The 14,358-nt window shown below is 57.1% G+C and overlaps 3 protein-coding genes across 3 annotated transcripts; all 3 read left to right on the top strand.

Annotated features, from left to right (window-relative positions):
* Positions 1-242: 242 nt before the first annotated feature.
* pnc1 (Nicotinamidase) lies at positions 243-1,053 on the top strand (the record flags this gene model as incomplete). The annotated part of the gene is made up of 2 exons (XM_036642277.1): positions 243-308; positions 424-1,053. The coding sequence occupies 2 exons, from the start codon at positions 243-245 to the stop codon at positions 1,051-1,053; spliced, it is 696 nt and encodes a 231-aa protein (XP_036492203.1).
* A 4,615-nt stretch (positions 1,054-5,668) lies between these two features.
* HMGR (3-hydroxy-3-methylglutaryl-coenzyme A reductase) lies at positions 5,669-9,256 on the top strand (the record flags this gene model as incomplete). The annotated part of the gene is made up of 2 exons (XM_036642278.1): positions 5,669-8,817; positions 8,869-9,256. The coding sequence occupies 2 exons, from the start codon at positions 5,669-5,671 to the stop codon at positions 9,254-9,256; spliced, it is 3,537 nt and encodes a 1,178-aa protein (XP_036492202.1).
* Positions 9,257-10,289: 1,033 nt separating this feature from the next.
* On the top strand, positions 10,290-12,345 carry ATAD3B-0 (ATPase family AAA domain-containing protein 3B; the record flags this gene model as incomplete). Its single annotated transcript, XM_036642279.1, has 2 exons — positions 10,290-10,550; positions 10,600-12,345. 2 exons carry the CDS (start codon positions 10,290-10,292, stop codon positions 12,343-12,345), a joined length of 2,007 nt encoding a protein of 668 aa, XP_036491928.1.
* Positions 12,346-14,358: the final 2,013 nt, after the last annotated feature.

The following is a 14,358-nucleotide window of genomic DNA, read 5'->3' on the forward strand; positions in this document are numbered from 1 at the left end:
CGTGAGAGGCCCGTCAACCTTGCATGCGACTCTGCGACAGTTTGCAATCACCAACTCAAATCGGACTCACTGTCACGAGTCGACGGACCCGTCTGCGCGGATTCAACGCCCTAGAGACAGCCCATCGAATCACACCAATCCGCACAGACACTGTGTTTGTCTGCTGAAGAGTGGCTAAAGATTATGTGCGAGCCAAGCTGAGTGCAAGCAAGCAACGAGCAAACAAACACGACGCCACCAATATGGCCGAGGAACACTTCAGACCGGCGCTAATTGTCGTCGACTTCCAAGAGGATTTCTGCCCACCTGTAAGTAGACAACTTCTTGAAAACCAAACCGTAATCACGGTTCCAGGCCAGGCCGGCAATGATCGCCAAAGGAATGGAAGAATAACCCGCTGGGCATATGACTGACACCATGGAGCATGGCTCACTCGCTGTCACCAACGGCCGCGATATCCATACCGTCGTCAACGCCTTGTTGAAGCTGCCGTTCGTCGCCAAGATAGCCACCAAGGATTGGCACCCCACAGATCACATCTCCTTCGCCTCCAATCACCCAGGAAAGCAGCCGTTTGTTGACTCCATCGCCATCGTCAACCCGCGAAACAGCGCCGAGACGTATGACACCCGCCTGTGGCCGGTGCACTGCGTCCAGGGTACGCCCGGTGCGGAACTGGTACCGGAGCTGGATGCCTCGGCCGTCGACACCGTCATTGAGAAGGGCCAGATGAAGGAGGTGGAGATGTACAGCGCCTTCTACGACCCCTTCCAGTCGTCCAGGGTCGCCGACAGCGGGCTTGCGGGGGCACTGAAAGGAAAGGGCGTCACAGACGTATTCGTTGTCGGATTGGCTGGCGACTACTGCGTCAAATTCACAGCGCTGGATGCGAGCAAGGAAGGCTTCCGGACCTTCATCGTCGAGGAGGGAACCAAGCCGGTGGACGCAGAGAAATGGGACGACTGCAAGAGCGAATTGGAAGCCAGCGGGGTGAGGATTGTCACTGTGGAGGGGCCGGAGGTCCGAAGGGTTGGCACGGCAGGACGGGGATGAGGGGCCGAGAAATTGTCGTTCCTTTGAGCGTCGTCTCATGAGACGAGGCCAGAAGGTGGCATTCCCGCCCCGTCTGTTGGTGCAGGGCGGGCCAAGCGCAATAGTCTCCGTTTCCTGTTCTGCACCTGGAACGCGATCAAAGTATCCTTCCGTACGGGCTCCGCGTGCGGCATCGTGTTTCAAGCACTCTTGTTGGTCTTTGGGTTTCTGACAGTCCGTCAGCATGGTCTGCTAGCGTGTGTTTGCTCTATGCGCTTGCTTGGATGCAGCCCTACCCTGACGAATAGCTGCCTGTAAAGACTCGATCGAGATAGGGTAAACGGCATAGCAAGCTAGTTTGCTGGCCCAAAGATTAACAGTTTCTCCCGCAGTGTGGTTTTGACAGCTGACTCGATGTTCGATGAATATCCTCTCCCAGGTCAGCCCGGCCAGCAGCTCCAAAGCCCCTCTCTGGGAGCATTGGCCAGTGATAGTCGCAGCGAGAGCCCAGAGGGTATCCGTACTGAGGAAAGCAGAAGAGTGGCTTCGACTGGGATTTCACAGCAAACCAGTGACAGTGGACAGGGACCTGCTGCGCCGCAGACGTGGTAAGGTGTGCTTGGGTATCAGCGCATTGCGAGGGTTCCGTGGCCCCGCGACGCTGGAGGTGCGGCAGTGGGAGAGCGAGGGGCCTTTGGCTGGTCCATGCGGTGGATGGAAGAAGACGGGGAAGAAAAATAGGAGATCGCCAGGGGTTGGCTGCAGAGATCTGATGTTGGCGGGCGTCCCATTGGCAGGCGATTGGCAACGGCGACGAATGGAGGCTCACACGGGCTCACCGCCGGGCAGTACCCGCAGTCCCGCAGACGTCGAGAGTCAAGACTCTGCTTCATCGGTGATGCCCTGGTGCGTTGTGGTTGAGGAAAAGGGCCGGGCGGAGGTGTACGGCGTCGGATTGAGTGGGCAATGGACAGCGGAGGTCGACGAAAAGACCAGGGACCCGGCGTGTCAGATCAGGTCTGCGAGGCAAGCGCGGGAGAGCGGGAGAAGCAATCAGTCCTTTTGTGATGTTCCCAGTCCCAGATGGACAGATTGGGACAGAGGGCCATGTCGATGAGGGACATCTGGGGGAGACGGGGCAGGGAGGGCTTGAAGCAGCAAACCGGCCGAAGCAAGTCAGCATGGGACCGCTGGACATGGGTGTAAGCCATGGTGGTGCGTGCAGGCAGGTGCTGAAAGAAAGTCAGCGTCTCATTTCTCGGTGGAGGATTCGTCAGAAGGAGTTGGGGGCGGGAGAATCCGAAATCCGGTGATGATGACTTTTGGTTCAGGACGGGAATGAAGAACTGGAAGCGAGACAGCTGCATGTCAGAAATTATTATGGAAGGACGATGGAAGACGGCACGGCACAGCACAGCAATGGATCGCAGTTGCCATTGCTGTTACAGGTAGTTGCGGATACAATCGCACTTGCCAGCAGAAAAGAAAAAGGCACAGCACAGCGGGTCAGTCCAGGCAGGGCCAGACCCACTGCAATTCCACGAAAGGTCGGCTGGGATTGGCTCAATCACGTCAATGTAACCCCGGTGTAAATCCGGGTGCAATGGGTTCCATTGGCTGCGGGCAGTTCATTCCCAACGTCAGCCAGCACAAGGGAAGAAGCACAGGAAGGAAGGACCCAGAGAACACACCTCAGCAGGGGAATAAGCACTCCACCCGGTACGGACAACAGCTCCTGCAGTCGCAGTCGCAGTTGCAGTTACAGTTGCAGTTGCTGGGCAGGGCAGTCGCAACTTCACCTCCAATGCTCCTGCTGGTTCGCCTGCCGGAGCCGACACCGAAAAGAACCCAGACCAGATTCTGTTTGGGAAAGAATCGAACCGCCCTCTGTTTCTTTCCTCTTCTGCTGCAGAAACGGACCTGCACCCTTGGACCCTTCTCGAAGACCGCCCGTCGTCTCGCCGGATGGGACCCTGCCTTACCGCCGTCCCTGCTGCGTCTGTGGTGTCATGATAACTAACGGACTCCATATCAGATACACGACTGAGAGTTGCCGCACACCGCAGGGCCGCCGACCGACCGCAGCAGGTCCCGTGTCTGTATTTGTGTCTGTGTTCCGTTACGCGGCGTTGGCGGTGCTCTTGGTACCCGTAGTTAGTTCTTGGTTAAAGCAGGTAGTTCTCGGTGGTTTGAGGCTTTGAGCAGTCCAGTGATGCAGGTGCCGAATCATCGAGGTTCCTTATCGGACTGGCACGAGATAAGATAGACGAGCTATCGCCCACGGGTCACCACCAATCCGGCGCCAATGCTCAGGGACCAAGCTACGAAAACATGGAGGAGGGGCAGACACCCTCATCTAAGAGGCCGAGAAGCAAACAGACTACACGATTTAGGCAGGATGCTACAGTGTGGCGGTCCTCGAGCCATTGTGCTAGACCGATTGTTCTTCCATCCACCCGGTACCTAATCCTTTGGTTCGTCCATTTCACAGAGAGGGAGCAATAAAAGTTCATTGGACGAGACGAGACGCGCCATCTGTGCGGCGCTGCAGCTGCGGTAGCCCCCTGTGACACATGCACTACTGTCTGCCCGCCTGTTACCTTAGTCTTTTGGGGGCGCTCCAATATGCTAAGAAGGCACAGTGACGCCTGGCTTCCGCCTGGCCTTTCCAGATAGCGCAAAAGGCACCTTAGCGGGTGACGACAGACCTGTCGGGGCGGATGCGACAGCCCAACGTCTGCCCAGCCGCCCCAGCCCAAGCAAAGACATGAAGGACGCAGTAGGTAATACGCAACAGGAGCATCGGTGTTGTTATCAGCGTCCTTTGCGCTGACTACCTGGATGCTGACTACCTTGCCAAAGGTATTGCGGACTTCTAATGTCAGAAATGGCGGCCAAAGACGAGCTGGGTGGGACCCTTGTTGGCTGAGCTGTTTGCACAGGCTGCGGCGTTGGGGGAAAAAAGTTGACACACAGCCCTTCTTACCGAATGGGGTAAGGCGTCGCAGAGGTACCGCAGTACATGAGGGGCGGACCATGATCGGTAAATTTGCCATTGCTGGGCAATCCACGTCAAATTCTTTTTTTTTTTTTTTCCTGCGTCTCCTTTTTGGGTGAGAGACGAGATCATCATCGGCCACAAACCTGCCTGCTGCTCCCCCCCAAGTGTCCCCGTCCAGCCCAACGCATCTTGCTGGGATTAGCATCACTCAATTTCGTCCCGTGTGGAGCTGCTTGTACTTTGCCTGCCACGGTAAATTCCCGCTGCGAACGGGTACCTCAATTTTGCTCTTCGCGGCCGGTACCAATTCCAGGCCTCTCTCTGGTCCTGGCTCTGGTTCTTGATTCCTTTTCCCTCTCTTCTTTCGGTGTCTCCTGTCTGTTGCAATACAAAAGTACTTCGTACCTTGATACCTTGGACCTAGAAAGACAAGCATCCGGGTGTCAGCAACTCTGTTTTCTTGCTCTGCCGCCTCCTGGCATCTTTAAACGTGCTGCTCCCGCCCTCCTTCGTGAACGTCTTAGTGCTTGCTCCTTTCCTCCAACATCACGACCTATCCTTCCCGCCACCGACAATAACTGGCCTTATATCCCTTGGCCTGTAATCTACATATCTGAAGGGTCAGCATCGGCGTCAGCATCGGCGTCAGCATCATCACCAACGGCACTAAGAGCCTCTCTTAGTCTCTGTGTGTCCCAGTCCAAGACAACCTAGGACTTGAACAACACCATACACGCACCCTGGCCTCCGACCCCCCTCTCGACCCGTTCCGACCCAGCAGCAGGCTCCATATCTACAAGTAAAAAGGTACTTGGCCGCCGTTGCATCGCGAGGGTCTTGTTTCGCTCCTCGTCCTCCCTCCCTCAGCTTTCCCCTACGCTACTCGCAGTCAGTCCCGTCCTCTTCAACAGGAAACCGGCGCTGCGCATAGTAACCCACTCCTCCGAATTTGAGCACTTCAACAGCTCCTTGCGACTTCGGCTCTCCGCAACCACCGACCAGCCTCGATCTCCGACCGGATTCTCGACTAATAATTTTTCAAATTTTCGGCCTGCCCTTTCGCCTTCCTTCTCCCTCCCTCAACATCGACTTTTCTCACGAAAAGTTGTTGTGTGCGCGCATAATCCTTGAGGCACTAAGCTGCACGTTTGAACACGAAAGACGTCAACGGCGCCTCTCTGCTCCGTCGACTGGAACAGGTACGTACGATGCGCAACTCTCGACCCCTCCTCCAACCCAATTGGCATTACAGTTGCAATTGCAGCTGCAGTTGCAGCGCATCCCGCACCGCTCCGTACCGTACCGCAGAGCATACTGTAGTAGTACCTACCTTACCTACACCGCAGGCGATGCTGCACTGCTTAGCACCACATAATCAATAAACCGCGCCGCCAAACCTAGCCCAAAATTTCCTCATTCCAATCCAATCGCTCGCTTCCCGCTTCTTTCCCCAAGCCACCCCTTTCGCGACTTTTTCGCGCACTCAACAACGGCTCAGAGCTCCGTTTCCAACTCTCGTCAAGGCGTCAATTGCTAACTGTCCGACCCAGACTCTTGCTTCAGACCCTCTGATCCGATCTTCGAACCCCAAATGACTTCCTAATCGTTACGGCTGCATTCACCGCTCCATTCGCCATGATATCTTCATCGCTTCTCCCCAGCCGATTCCGGGGCGAGCAGCCTGCCGCCCAGGCCGCTGCTCCCTCTTGGCTCAACAAGAAGCTCACGCCCGGCCTCAAGTTCCTCTCAAAGGTCGCCTGCTCCCACCCGATCCACACCGTCGTCATCGTCGCCGTCCTCGCCAGCACTTCCTACGTAGGACTTCTGCAGGAGAGCTTGTTCGATGCTACAATCAGTGTCCGCTCCGCCGACTGGTCCTCCCTCACCGAGGGCAGCCGCCGTCTGCAAGCCGGCCCCGAGACTGCCTGGAAATGGCAAAACGTCGAGCCCGAGGCCACTGTCGCCAAGGACGTCGACCACCTCGCCCTCCTGACCCTCGTCTTCCCCGAGTCTCAGTCTCCCGAGTCCATCAACACCGCCCCGCGCACTCACGCCGTCCCGATCCCCCAGAACCTGTCCGTCACCTCGCTGCCGCAGACCTCCAACTCCCTGACGAGCTACTCCCAGGACAGCGCCCTCGCCTTCGCTGTCCCCTACTCTCAGGCTCCCGAATTCCTCTCTCTCGCCCAAGAGATCCCCGATGCCTCTAGCGACGAGACCCAGACTACGGTCCACGGCAAGGAGAAGAAGATGTGGATCATGAAGGCCGCCAAGGTCCACACCCGCAACAGCCTCGTCCAGTGGGTTCGCAATGGCTGGACCGAGTTTATCGACCTGCTGAAGAACGCCGAAGCTCTGGACATCATCATCATGGTCCTCGGCTACCTCTCCATGCACCTGACCTTCGTCTCCCTGTTCCTCTCGATGCGTCGCATGGGCTCCAACTTCTGGCTCTTCACCAACGTTCTCTTCTCCTCGGTTTTCGCCTTCCTCTTCGGTCTGTTGGTCACCACCAAGCTCGGCGTTCCCATCACCATGGTTCTGCTGTCCGAGGGTCTGCCTTTCCTGGTTGTCACCATTGGCTTCGAGAAGAACATCGTCCTCACCCGTGCCGTTCTCTCCCACGCCATTGAGCACCGCAAGCCCAAGGACAACAAGGAGGACAAGAAGTCCAAGAAGTCCGAGGTCTCGTCCCCCAACGTCATCCAGTACGCTGTGCAGGCCGCCATCAAGGAGAAGGGCTACGACATTGTCAAGGATTACGCCATTGAGATTGCTGTGCTCATCATCGGCGCCGCCTCTGGTGTCCAGGGTGGTCTCCAGCAGTTCTGCTTCCTCGCTGCCTGGATCCTGTTCTTCGACTGCATTCTGCTCTTCTCCTTCTACACGGCAATTTTGAGCATTAAGCTGGAGATCAACCGCATCAAGCGCCACGTGCAGATGCGCCGCGCTCTCGAGGACGACGGTGTCAGCCGCCGCGTTGCCGAAAACGTGGCCCAGAGCAACGATTGGGCCGATTTCAACGGCAAGGCCCCCAAGGAGGCTTCTTTGTTCGGCAAGCAGATGAAGAGCAGCAACGTCCCCAAGTTCAAGGTCCTCATGGTCACCGGATTCATCCTGATCAACGTCATCAACATCTGCACCATCCCGTTCCGCAGCTCCAGCTCTCTCCCGAGCCTGTCTTCTTTGACCGGTGGTCTTAGCGCCGTTGTGACCGCCCCTCCCGTCGACCCCTTCAAGGTTGCCTCCAACGGTCTTGACGCTATTCTTGAGTCGGCCAAGGCCAATGAGCGCCAGACCGTCGTCACTGTCCTCACCCCCATCAAGTACGAGCTCGAGTACCCCTCTATTCACTATGCCCTCCCTTCTCCCGCCAGCAAGTCCGGCTCCAGAGACGACGACGAGTATGACCACTTTGAGAGCTACGGCGTCGGTGGCCGCATGGTCGGCAGCATTCTGAAGAGTCTGGAGGACCCCGTTCTCTCCAAGTGGATCGTCGTTGCCCTCGCCATGAGTGTTGCGCTCAACGGCTACCTCTTCAACGCCGCTCGCTGGGGCATCAAGGACCCCAATGTCCCCGACCACCAGATCGACCCCAAGGAGCTGGCTAAGGCTGAGAAGTTTAACGATACCGACTCGGCCACCCTGCCCCTTGGCGAGTACATTCCCGAGACGCCCAAGCCCGCAACTCCGGCACTGTCGGACGATGAGTCTGAGCTGTCCATGACCAAGGCCAACAGCCCCGAGCCTCGCACCATTGCCGAGCTGCAGAAGATGATCGACGAGAAGCGTGTCCACGAAATGAGCGACCAGGAGGTCGTCGGCATGTCTCTCCGCGGCAAGATTCCAGGTTACTCTCTCGAGCGCGCTCTCAAGGACCACACCCGTGCTGTCAAGATCCGCCGCAGCATCATCTCCCGTACCAACGCCACTTCCGACCTCACTGGCAGCCTTGAGCGCTCCAAGCTTCCCTACGCCGGCTACAACTGGGAGCGTGTCTTCGGTGCCTGCTGTGAGAACGTCATCGGTTACCTGCCCCTCCCTGTCGGTGTCGCTGGCCCTCTCGTTATTGACGGTCAGAGCTACTTCATCCCCATGGCCACCACTGAGGGCGTCTTGGTCGCCAGTACCAGCCGTGGCTGCAAGGCTATCAACTCTGGCGGCGGTGCTGTTACTGTTCTGACTGCCGACGGCATGACCCGTGGACCCTGTGTTGCTTTCGAGACTCTCGAGCGTGCTGGTGCGGCCAAGATCTGGCTTGACTCTGAGGCTGGTCAGTCCACCATGAAGAAGGCGTTCAACTCTACCAGTAACTTTGCTCGTCTGCAGTCCATGAAGACTGCTCTCGCTGGCACCAACCTGTACATCCGCTTCAAGACCACCACCGGCGATGCCATGGGCATGAACATGATTTCCAAGGGTGTCGAGCACGCTCTCTCCGTCATGGCTTCCGAGGGTTTTGAGGACATGAGCATCGTTTCTGTCTCTGGTAACTACTGCACGGACAAGAAGGCTGCCGCCATTAACTGGATCGACGGACGTGGAAAGAGCGTCGTCGCCGAGGCTATCATCCCTAGCGATGTCGTCAAGAGCGTGCTCAAGAGCGACGTCGACACCCTAGTCGAGCTCAACGTCAACAAGAACCTCATTGGATCCGCCATGGCCGGTTCCATTGGTGGATTTAACGCCCACGCCGCCAACATTGTCGCCGCCATCTTCCTTGCTACCGGTCAGGACCCCGCCCAGGTTGTCGAGAGTGCCAACTGCATTACTGTCATGAAGAAGTAAGTAAAACAGCCACTGCTATTTGTTGCCAGCTACTAACAAGGCCCCAGCCTCCGCGGATCCCTCCAGATCTCTGTCTCCATGCCCTCTCTCGAAGTCGGTACCCTCGGTGGTGGCACTATCCTTGAGCCCCAGAGCGCCATGCTTGACATGCTTGGTGTCCGCGGTCCCCACCCTACGAGCCCCGGCGAGAACGCCCGCCGTCTCGCCCGTGTTATCGCTGCTGGTGTCTTGGCCGGTGAGCTGTCGCTTTGCAGTGCCTTGGCGGCTGGCCACCTGGTCAGGGCTCACATGCAGCACAACCGTTCCGCTCCTCCCACGAGGACTAACACTCCCGCTCCCAGCGGAACGATGACGCCTGTCGGCCTGGCCATGACCAGCGCCGTCGAGAAGGCCAGCAAAGTGAGCGCCGCCGCCGCCGAGCGATCGCGCCGTTAAACACTTGTCTTGCTGTATATACGCAATTAGCATGATATAATTACGGAGTTTTGGGGATAGAGTAACATCACATGGCGACTGATACACCATTTTCGCATTCGCTGCATTGCGTTTCAGTGATTGGAGGAGGAGGAAGCCCAGCACCCGAGTTCGAGGTGCGCTGGTAAGCCCAGCATGTATTTAGAGTCAGATACAAAAGAGTTTTTATGTCTTGTAAGCGTGTTTTTCTGGTTGTGATTTCATCGTTGGCGCCACACTTCTGCCTTGATGTGTGGCTGACGGTAGCTTAGTCATTGTGGCGTTTACATGGCCCGCTCTGAAGGAGTCTACGAACACGAGGTACGATCAACTTCAATTTGTGGTCGTGCAGCTGCGTACAAACTTCAGCAGGTATGTTCATCTCCACAAGGGTGTTTCCAATGTCGTCAAGGTCCAGACCGCCATCGCCAACGGCATCATCCCTCGGCGCCTGAGCCGATCTCCCCGCCCCGGTTCTGCCTAGCCATGTCCTTTTCTCCACGCTCTGATTCGCCGTAGCCGTCTTTCGTCCGATGGCTAGGCCGCAGAAGGTGAGGCTACCGGGCCGCCAGGCTAGGTCGCGGCGAACGGCACGCAGGATTCAAGGCAGCGCAGGCAACAACCGCCCCGTCTCTGGACCGTGCCGCAGAGGTCTGTCCCCGGAACAGGCAGATACCCCAAAGAACGATGTCGGATATCGAATTCTGTTGATCCTTTTGATATCATTTTGAGTCACATCACCCTGGGGCATGGTGTATCTGATGCGGTTCCGGCAGCCGGTGACTCTTTGCTCGTCCGAGCGGGGTACGGCTGCCTGCATCTAGGACTTTTATGCCTAGCCCCTGAGGCTCAACTTTGTTTACCTTGATCTCCCAACTACATGATCAGAAGGTCGTTCGCTGGTCTAAGAATGTCTTCCTTGAACCGCATTAAGGGAAGGAAACACATTGAAAAATCAGCTGCCCTCGATTTCCAGAAAATCTCCGACTGGTATCAATCTAAGCCCTCGGAAACCATGGCTCGCACCAAGCAAACCGCCCGCAGAAGCACCCAAGATGAGCCCATCGACGAGGAGGATCAGAAAGAGATCAACGGCACTCTCACTGAGGAAGAAAAGAAGCGCCGCGAGGAGCTCGAGAAGGCGCCCATGCAGATCGAGCTGAAGCATCTCGAAAAGCGATGGACCAAGAAGGGTCGTGCGTATATCGCCGAGCCCAAGGAGGACGAAGATCTCCCCGAGGAGAAGACCAACTGGTATGAAAAATACGCTCTTTGCGTAAGTATCCATTTCCTTGAAGAGAGAGGCTTGGTGTTGACATGGCCAGATCACCCGCGAGTACAACATGCAAAACGAGTTCGTCTGCCGCACATCCCTCGAAGTCAACTCTCCCTCGCTCAAGACCATCCTCAAGGACGTCATCGGTGGCATATACCCCGGTCAGTCCTACATGACGTCCGACATCTCCGTCGCTTTCCCCCCTCGCAGCCTCTACCACTACCGTGACGACCTCGCCGCCGCGGGCAACGACCTCGACCCCGACTCCGAAAGCGCCCGCCACCTCCCCCTCCTCCTCGCCTTCATCGACGAGCACTTCGCCGACACCATCAAAAACACAGCCAACCTCCTCGGCCAGCGGCTCATCAGCTACGAGTACCTCTGGACCATCTTCCGCCCCGGGTGCCTCGTCTACGCCACCCGCCTCAGCCAGGCCCGCGCCTACAAGCTCCGCTCGTACGACTACGTCTGCGGCCAGAGCCCCGGCCTCCGCCTCGGCGTCGAGTACGTCGACTTTGACGGCGACGACTTCGGTACCCGTTTCGAGTACCTCCAAATCCCCGCATTCCAGGGCGCCGTCGAGGTCGCCGCGCTCAACGCCATGCCGCTCGCGCACCACCCGTCGCCCGAGGCCGTCACGGCGCTGCTCACGCACCGCGGCCGCCGCTTCGAGGCGCTCGCGGGCCAGAACTTCCGCGAGTACAAGGGCGTCGCGCTCGACGAGCGCATGCGGCGGTACAACATCGACGGCCGCGTCATGGTCGACGCGCAGACGCACCACCGCATCAACGCCGACGACGCCTTCACCGTCACCGCGTTCCCCAAGACCGCCGGGCAGAAGCGGAAGCAGGCGCTCGACAGCGACGAGATGGACCTCGTCCCGCGCGAGACGCCCGCCGATAAGTTCGCGCCGCTGACGGACGAGCAGGCGCTGCTGGCTGCCCCGACGGTGCGCGGGTTCAGCTTCGCGGAGAAGCGCTTCTTCGACTTCTTCGTCGATAAGATTCGTGATATCGAGTGGAACACGCAGTGCTTCGAGCAGCTCGTCCTGCCGGAGACGCAGAAGGAGCTGGTGCAGGCGCTCGTGGCGGAGCACACGGCGCGCGCGACCGCGGGGGCCGAGTTCGACGACATCGTCAAGGGGAAGGGCAAGGGCCTGATTCTCGTGCTGCACGGCCCGCCCGGCGTGGGCAAGACGCTGACGGCGGAGTGCGTGGCCGAGTTCAGCCGGCGGCCGCTGTACATCGTGTCCTCTGGCGATCTGGGCACGTCAGCGGAGGCGCTGGATGAGAAGCTGGGGCAGACGCTGGATCTGGCGTCGACGTGGAAGGCGGTGCTGCTCATCGACGAGGCGGATGTGTTCCTCGAGCGGCGCTCGCTGCATGATTTGGGGCGCAACAGCCTTGTGTCGATTTTCCTGCGCACGCTGGAGTATTACTCGGGCATTCTGTTCATGACGACGAACCGCGTGCGGACGTTTGACGATGCGTTCAAGAGCCGGATCCACGTGCCGCTCAAGTATGACGATCTGCCCAAGGAGAGCCGGCTGAAGGTGTGGAAGAACTTCCTGGCGGGAGTGGAAGGCGGCGTGGAGGTGGACGAGGAGGGGTACGAGAGGCTTGCGGAGGGGAACCTGAACGGGCGGCAGATTAAGAATGTGGTGCGCACGGCGAAGAGCCTGGCGGCGCACAAGAAGCGGAAGCTGGATGTCGGGCAGCTGTTGCAGGTTGTGGATATCCAGATGACGTTTGAGAGGGAGCTGGGGGATGGGGGTGTTGATGAGGTTGAGCGGTAGACATGCTTGTAGGTTTCCAAGTCTGTGTGATGCTGTGAGTAAACGAATATCGTCTTCTTTGAACTTTGTATTCGTGATCAAGTCTCGGAGTTGACCTTGCGATATAGGTAATAGGGTCTCCGGTGGATAAGCAGAAAACCCCATGAAGCCCCTCCTCGTCGAAAATGCCTCTGGGACTCAGGCCGAAGAAAATGAGCTGGTCCTAGCGTGGTGGCGTGTGGTAATCTCATGTTTCTTTCCTATATTACCCGTTAATTATTCTGAGTGTATAACCCAGGCATGAAGAGGCCCTTTGATGAGCTCTCAACACCTGAAGCTCACCCTTACAACTCCTGTCAAGTTTCCGTGCTCACACTACACAAATGAGACAGCCTGCGCAACATGTGCGGCACAGCACTTGCAGACGCAAGAATTTCTTAATCTCTAAGTAGGCTAGTTGCAGAGAAACTGGCGCGCTAGATAATGAAACTCAACACAAAATGAGTGAGGGGGTTTGGAAGGAGCCACAGGATGGTACCCTTACCGAGACTGAGGCATCCGAGCTAGCATATGCTCATCATTATCAACTTCATATCAATTTCTTACAGAGATCTGATCTCTCTTTGATGCACCAAGCCTACGTGAGAATATTAGATCTCCATCCCCCAAAAGTTCATTCAGTAGAAAAGGTGCTTGGACATATCTCCCTGCCATTGAGCAAGCCCATCAAACCTCGCCTGGGACACCGGTCTGTTGGAGAATTTCATCGCCCTGAGGTTGGTGCTTAGAACGTTGGGTCCATACGACGTGCTGTGGATCGGCTCGCCATTCGGTCAAAAGCAGCAATTTCTGTGAGATAATTCGGATGCAGAAGCTAAGATAAGTAGCCCGGACTGAGCTGGCCTGTGAAAAGACGACCTGGCGAGAGGAAACGACGGTGTTGCTGTTGCCCTCAGTCACTCAGGCTCCATATTCTAGATTTGGAAACTTGTCGTCAACAGGCAAGATGGCCGAGCGGTCTAAGGCGCTAGCTTCAGGTGCTAGTCAAGAAATTGGCGTGGGTTCGAATCCCACTCTTGTCATGTTTCTTTTGCCTCATTCGGCGATGAATTCTTTGTTTTTTGCTTCATTTTGCAATGAAATGCGTCTGATGATGATTTCGATTGAATGCGTTTCGGTCGGGCGCCGGTCGTGAGTGGGAGCCCCGCTTTTGCCGGGGCGGGGCCGTGGGATGGACTTTGGAGGAAGGAGGAGGCAGGCGCTGCGGCGCAGCTTCCAACCCGAGCTGGGGCGGTAGGTCCACGGGTTCCTTCCAATTTTGAGGCACAAAAATATCATCAAAGGTTCGTTAAAACTCCTGCTGGCTGCTCTGGTTCGCGTCTCCAACACACACACACAACCATCAACTATGGACACAACCGGCTTGTCCGTTGTCAGCAGCATTGAGGGAATCTCGGAAATGATAGAAGAAGCATATCCAAACTCGCATCAGCAGCCAGTAGGCAGCTCTTCTGGACGCTCAACGGCCCTCTGGAGACCGCAATCCAGGTCGCACCCAGTCAGTATTACGAGCCAGGCGACGCCATGGAGCCCTACTTCCGCCCTGCTGCCGCCGCCGGTCTCGAGCATACCTGACACGCCGTGTCGCAAGCTTCTCTGATGGAGCCACAGATCGCAACAATCACAGTCCGGCTCGAGTACTCCAACGAGTGGAAGGACTTTTGGGTCGAGCTTCACCGCGACTGTACCGACACGAGAACTAACCGCCGGCGCCCGCGGGCCAAAGACGTCCAGCTCGAGGTGACGGCCGGCGGCGTCTTTGCCACAATCCAAGGCTACGTCTCCGCCGAGAGAATGTTCGAGGAGACTGCCCGGTCCATCTGAGGTATAACATTGGTCATGCTACGTTTTGACTACCTGATCCTTTCAATACTATGAACAGAAGCCTGATAACGATACTTCTGGGATATAAGTATACTTGCCTGTCAATTACTGAGAATACTCTCCGCCTGGACATGTTTCATTTTTGGGCGT

The sequence above is a fragment of the Colletotrichum siamense genome (genome assembly GCF_013390195.1).
Source record: "Colletotrichum siamense strain Cg363 chromosome Unknown KSG_Cg363_contig07, whole genome shotgun sequence".
Classification (NCBI taxonomy): Eukaryota; Fungi; Ascomycota; class Sordariomycetes; order Glomerellales; family Glomerellaceae; genus Colletotrichum; species Colletotrichum siamense.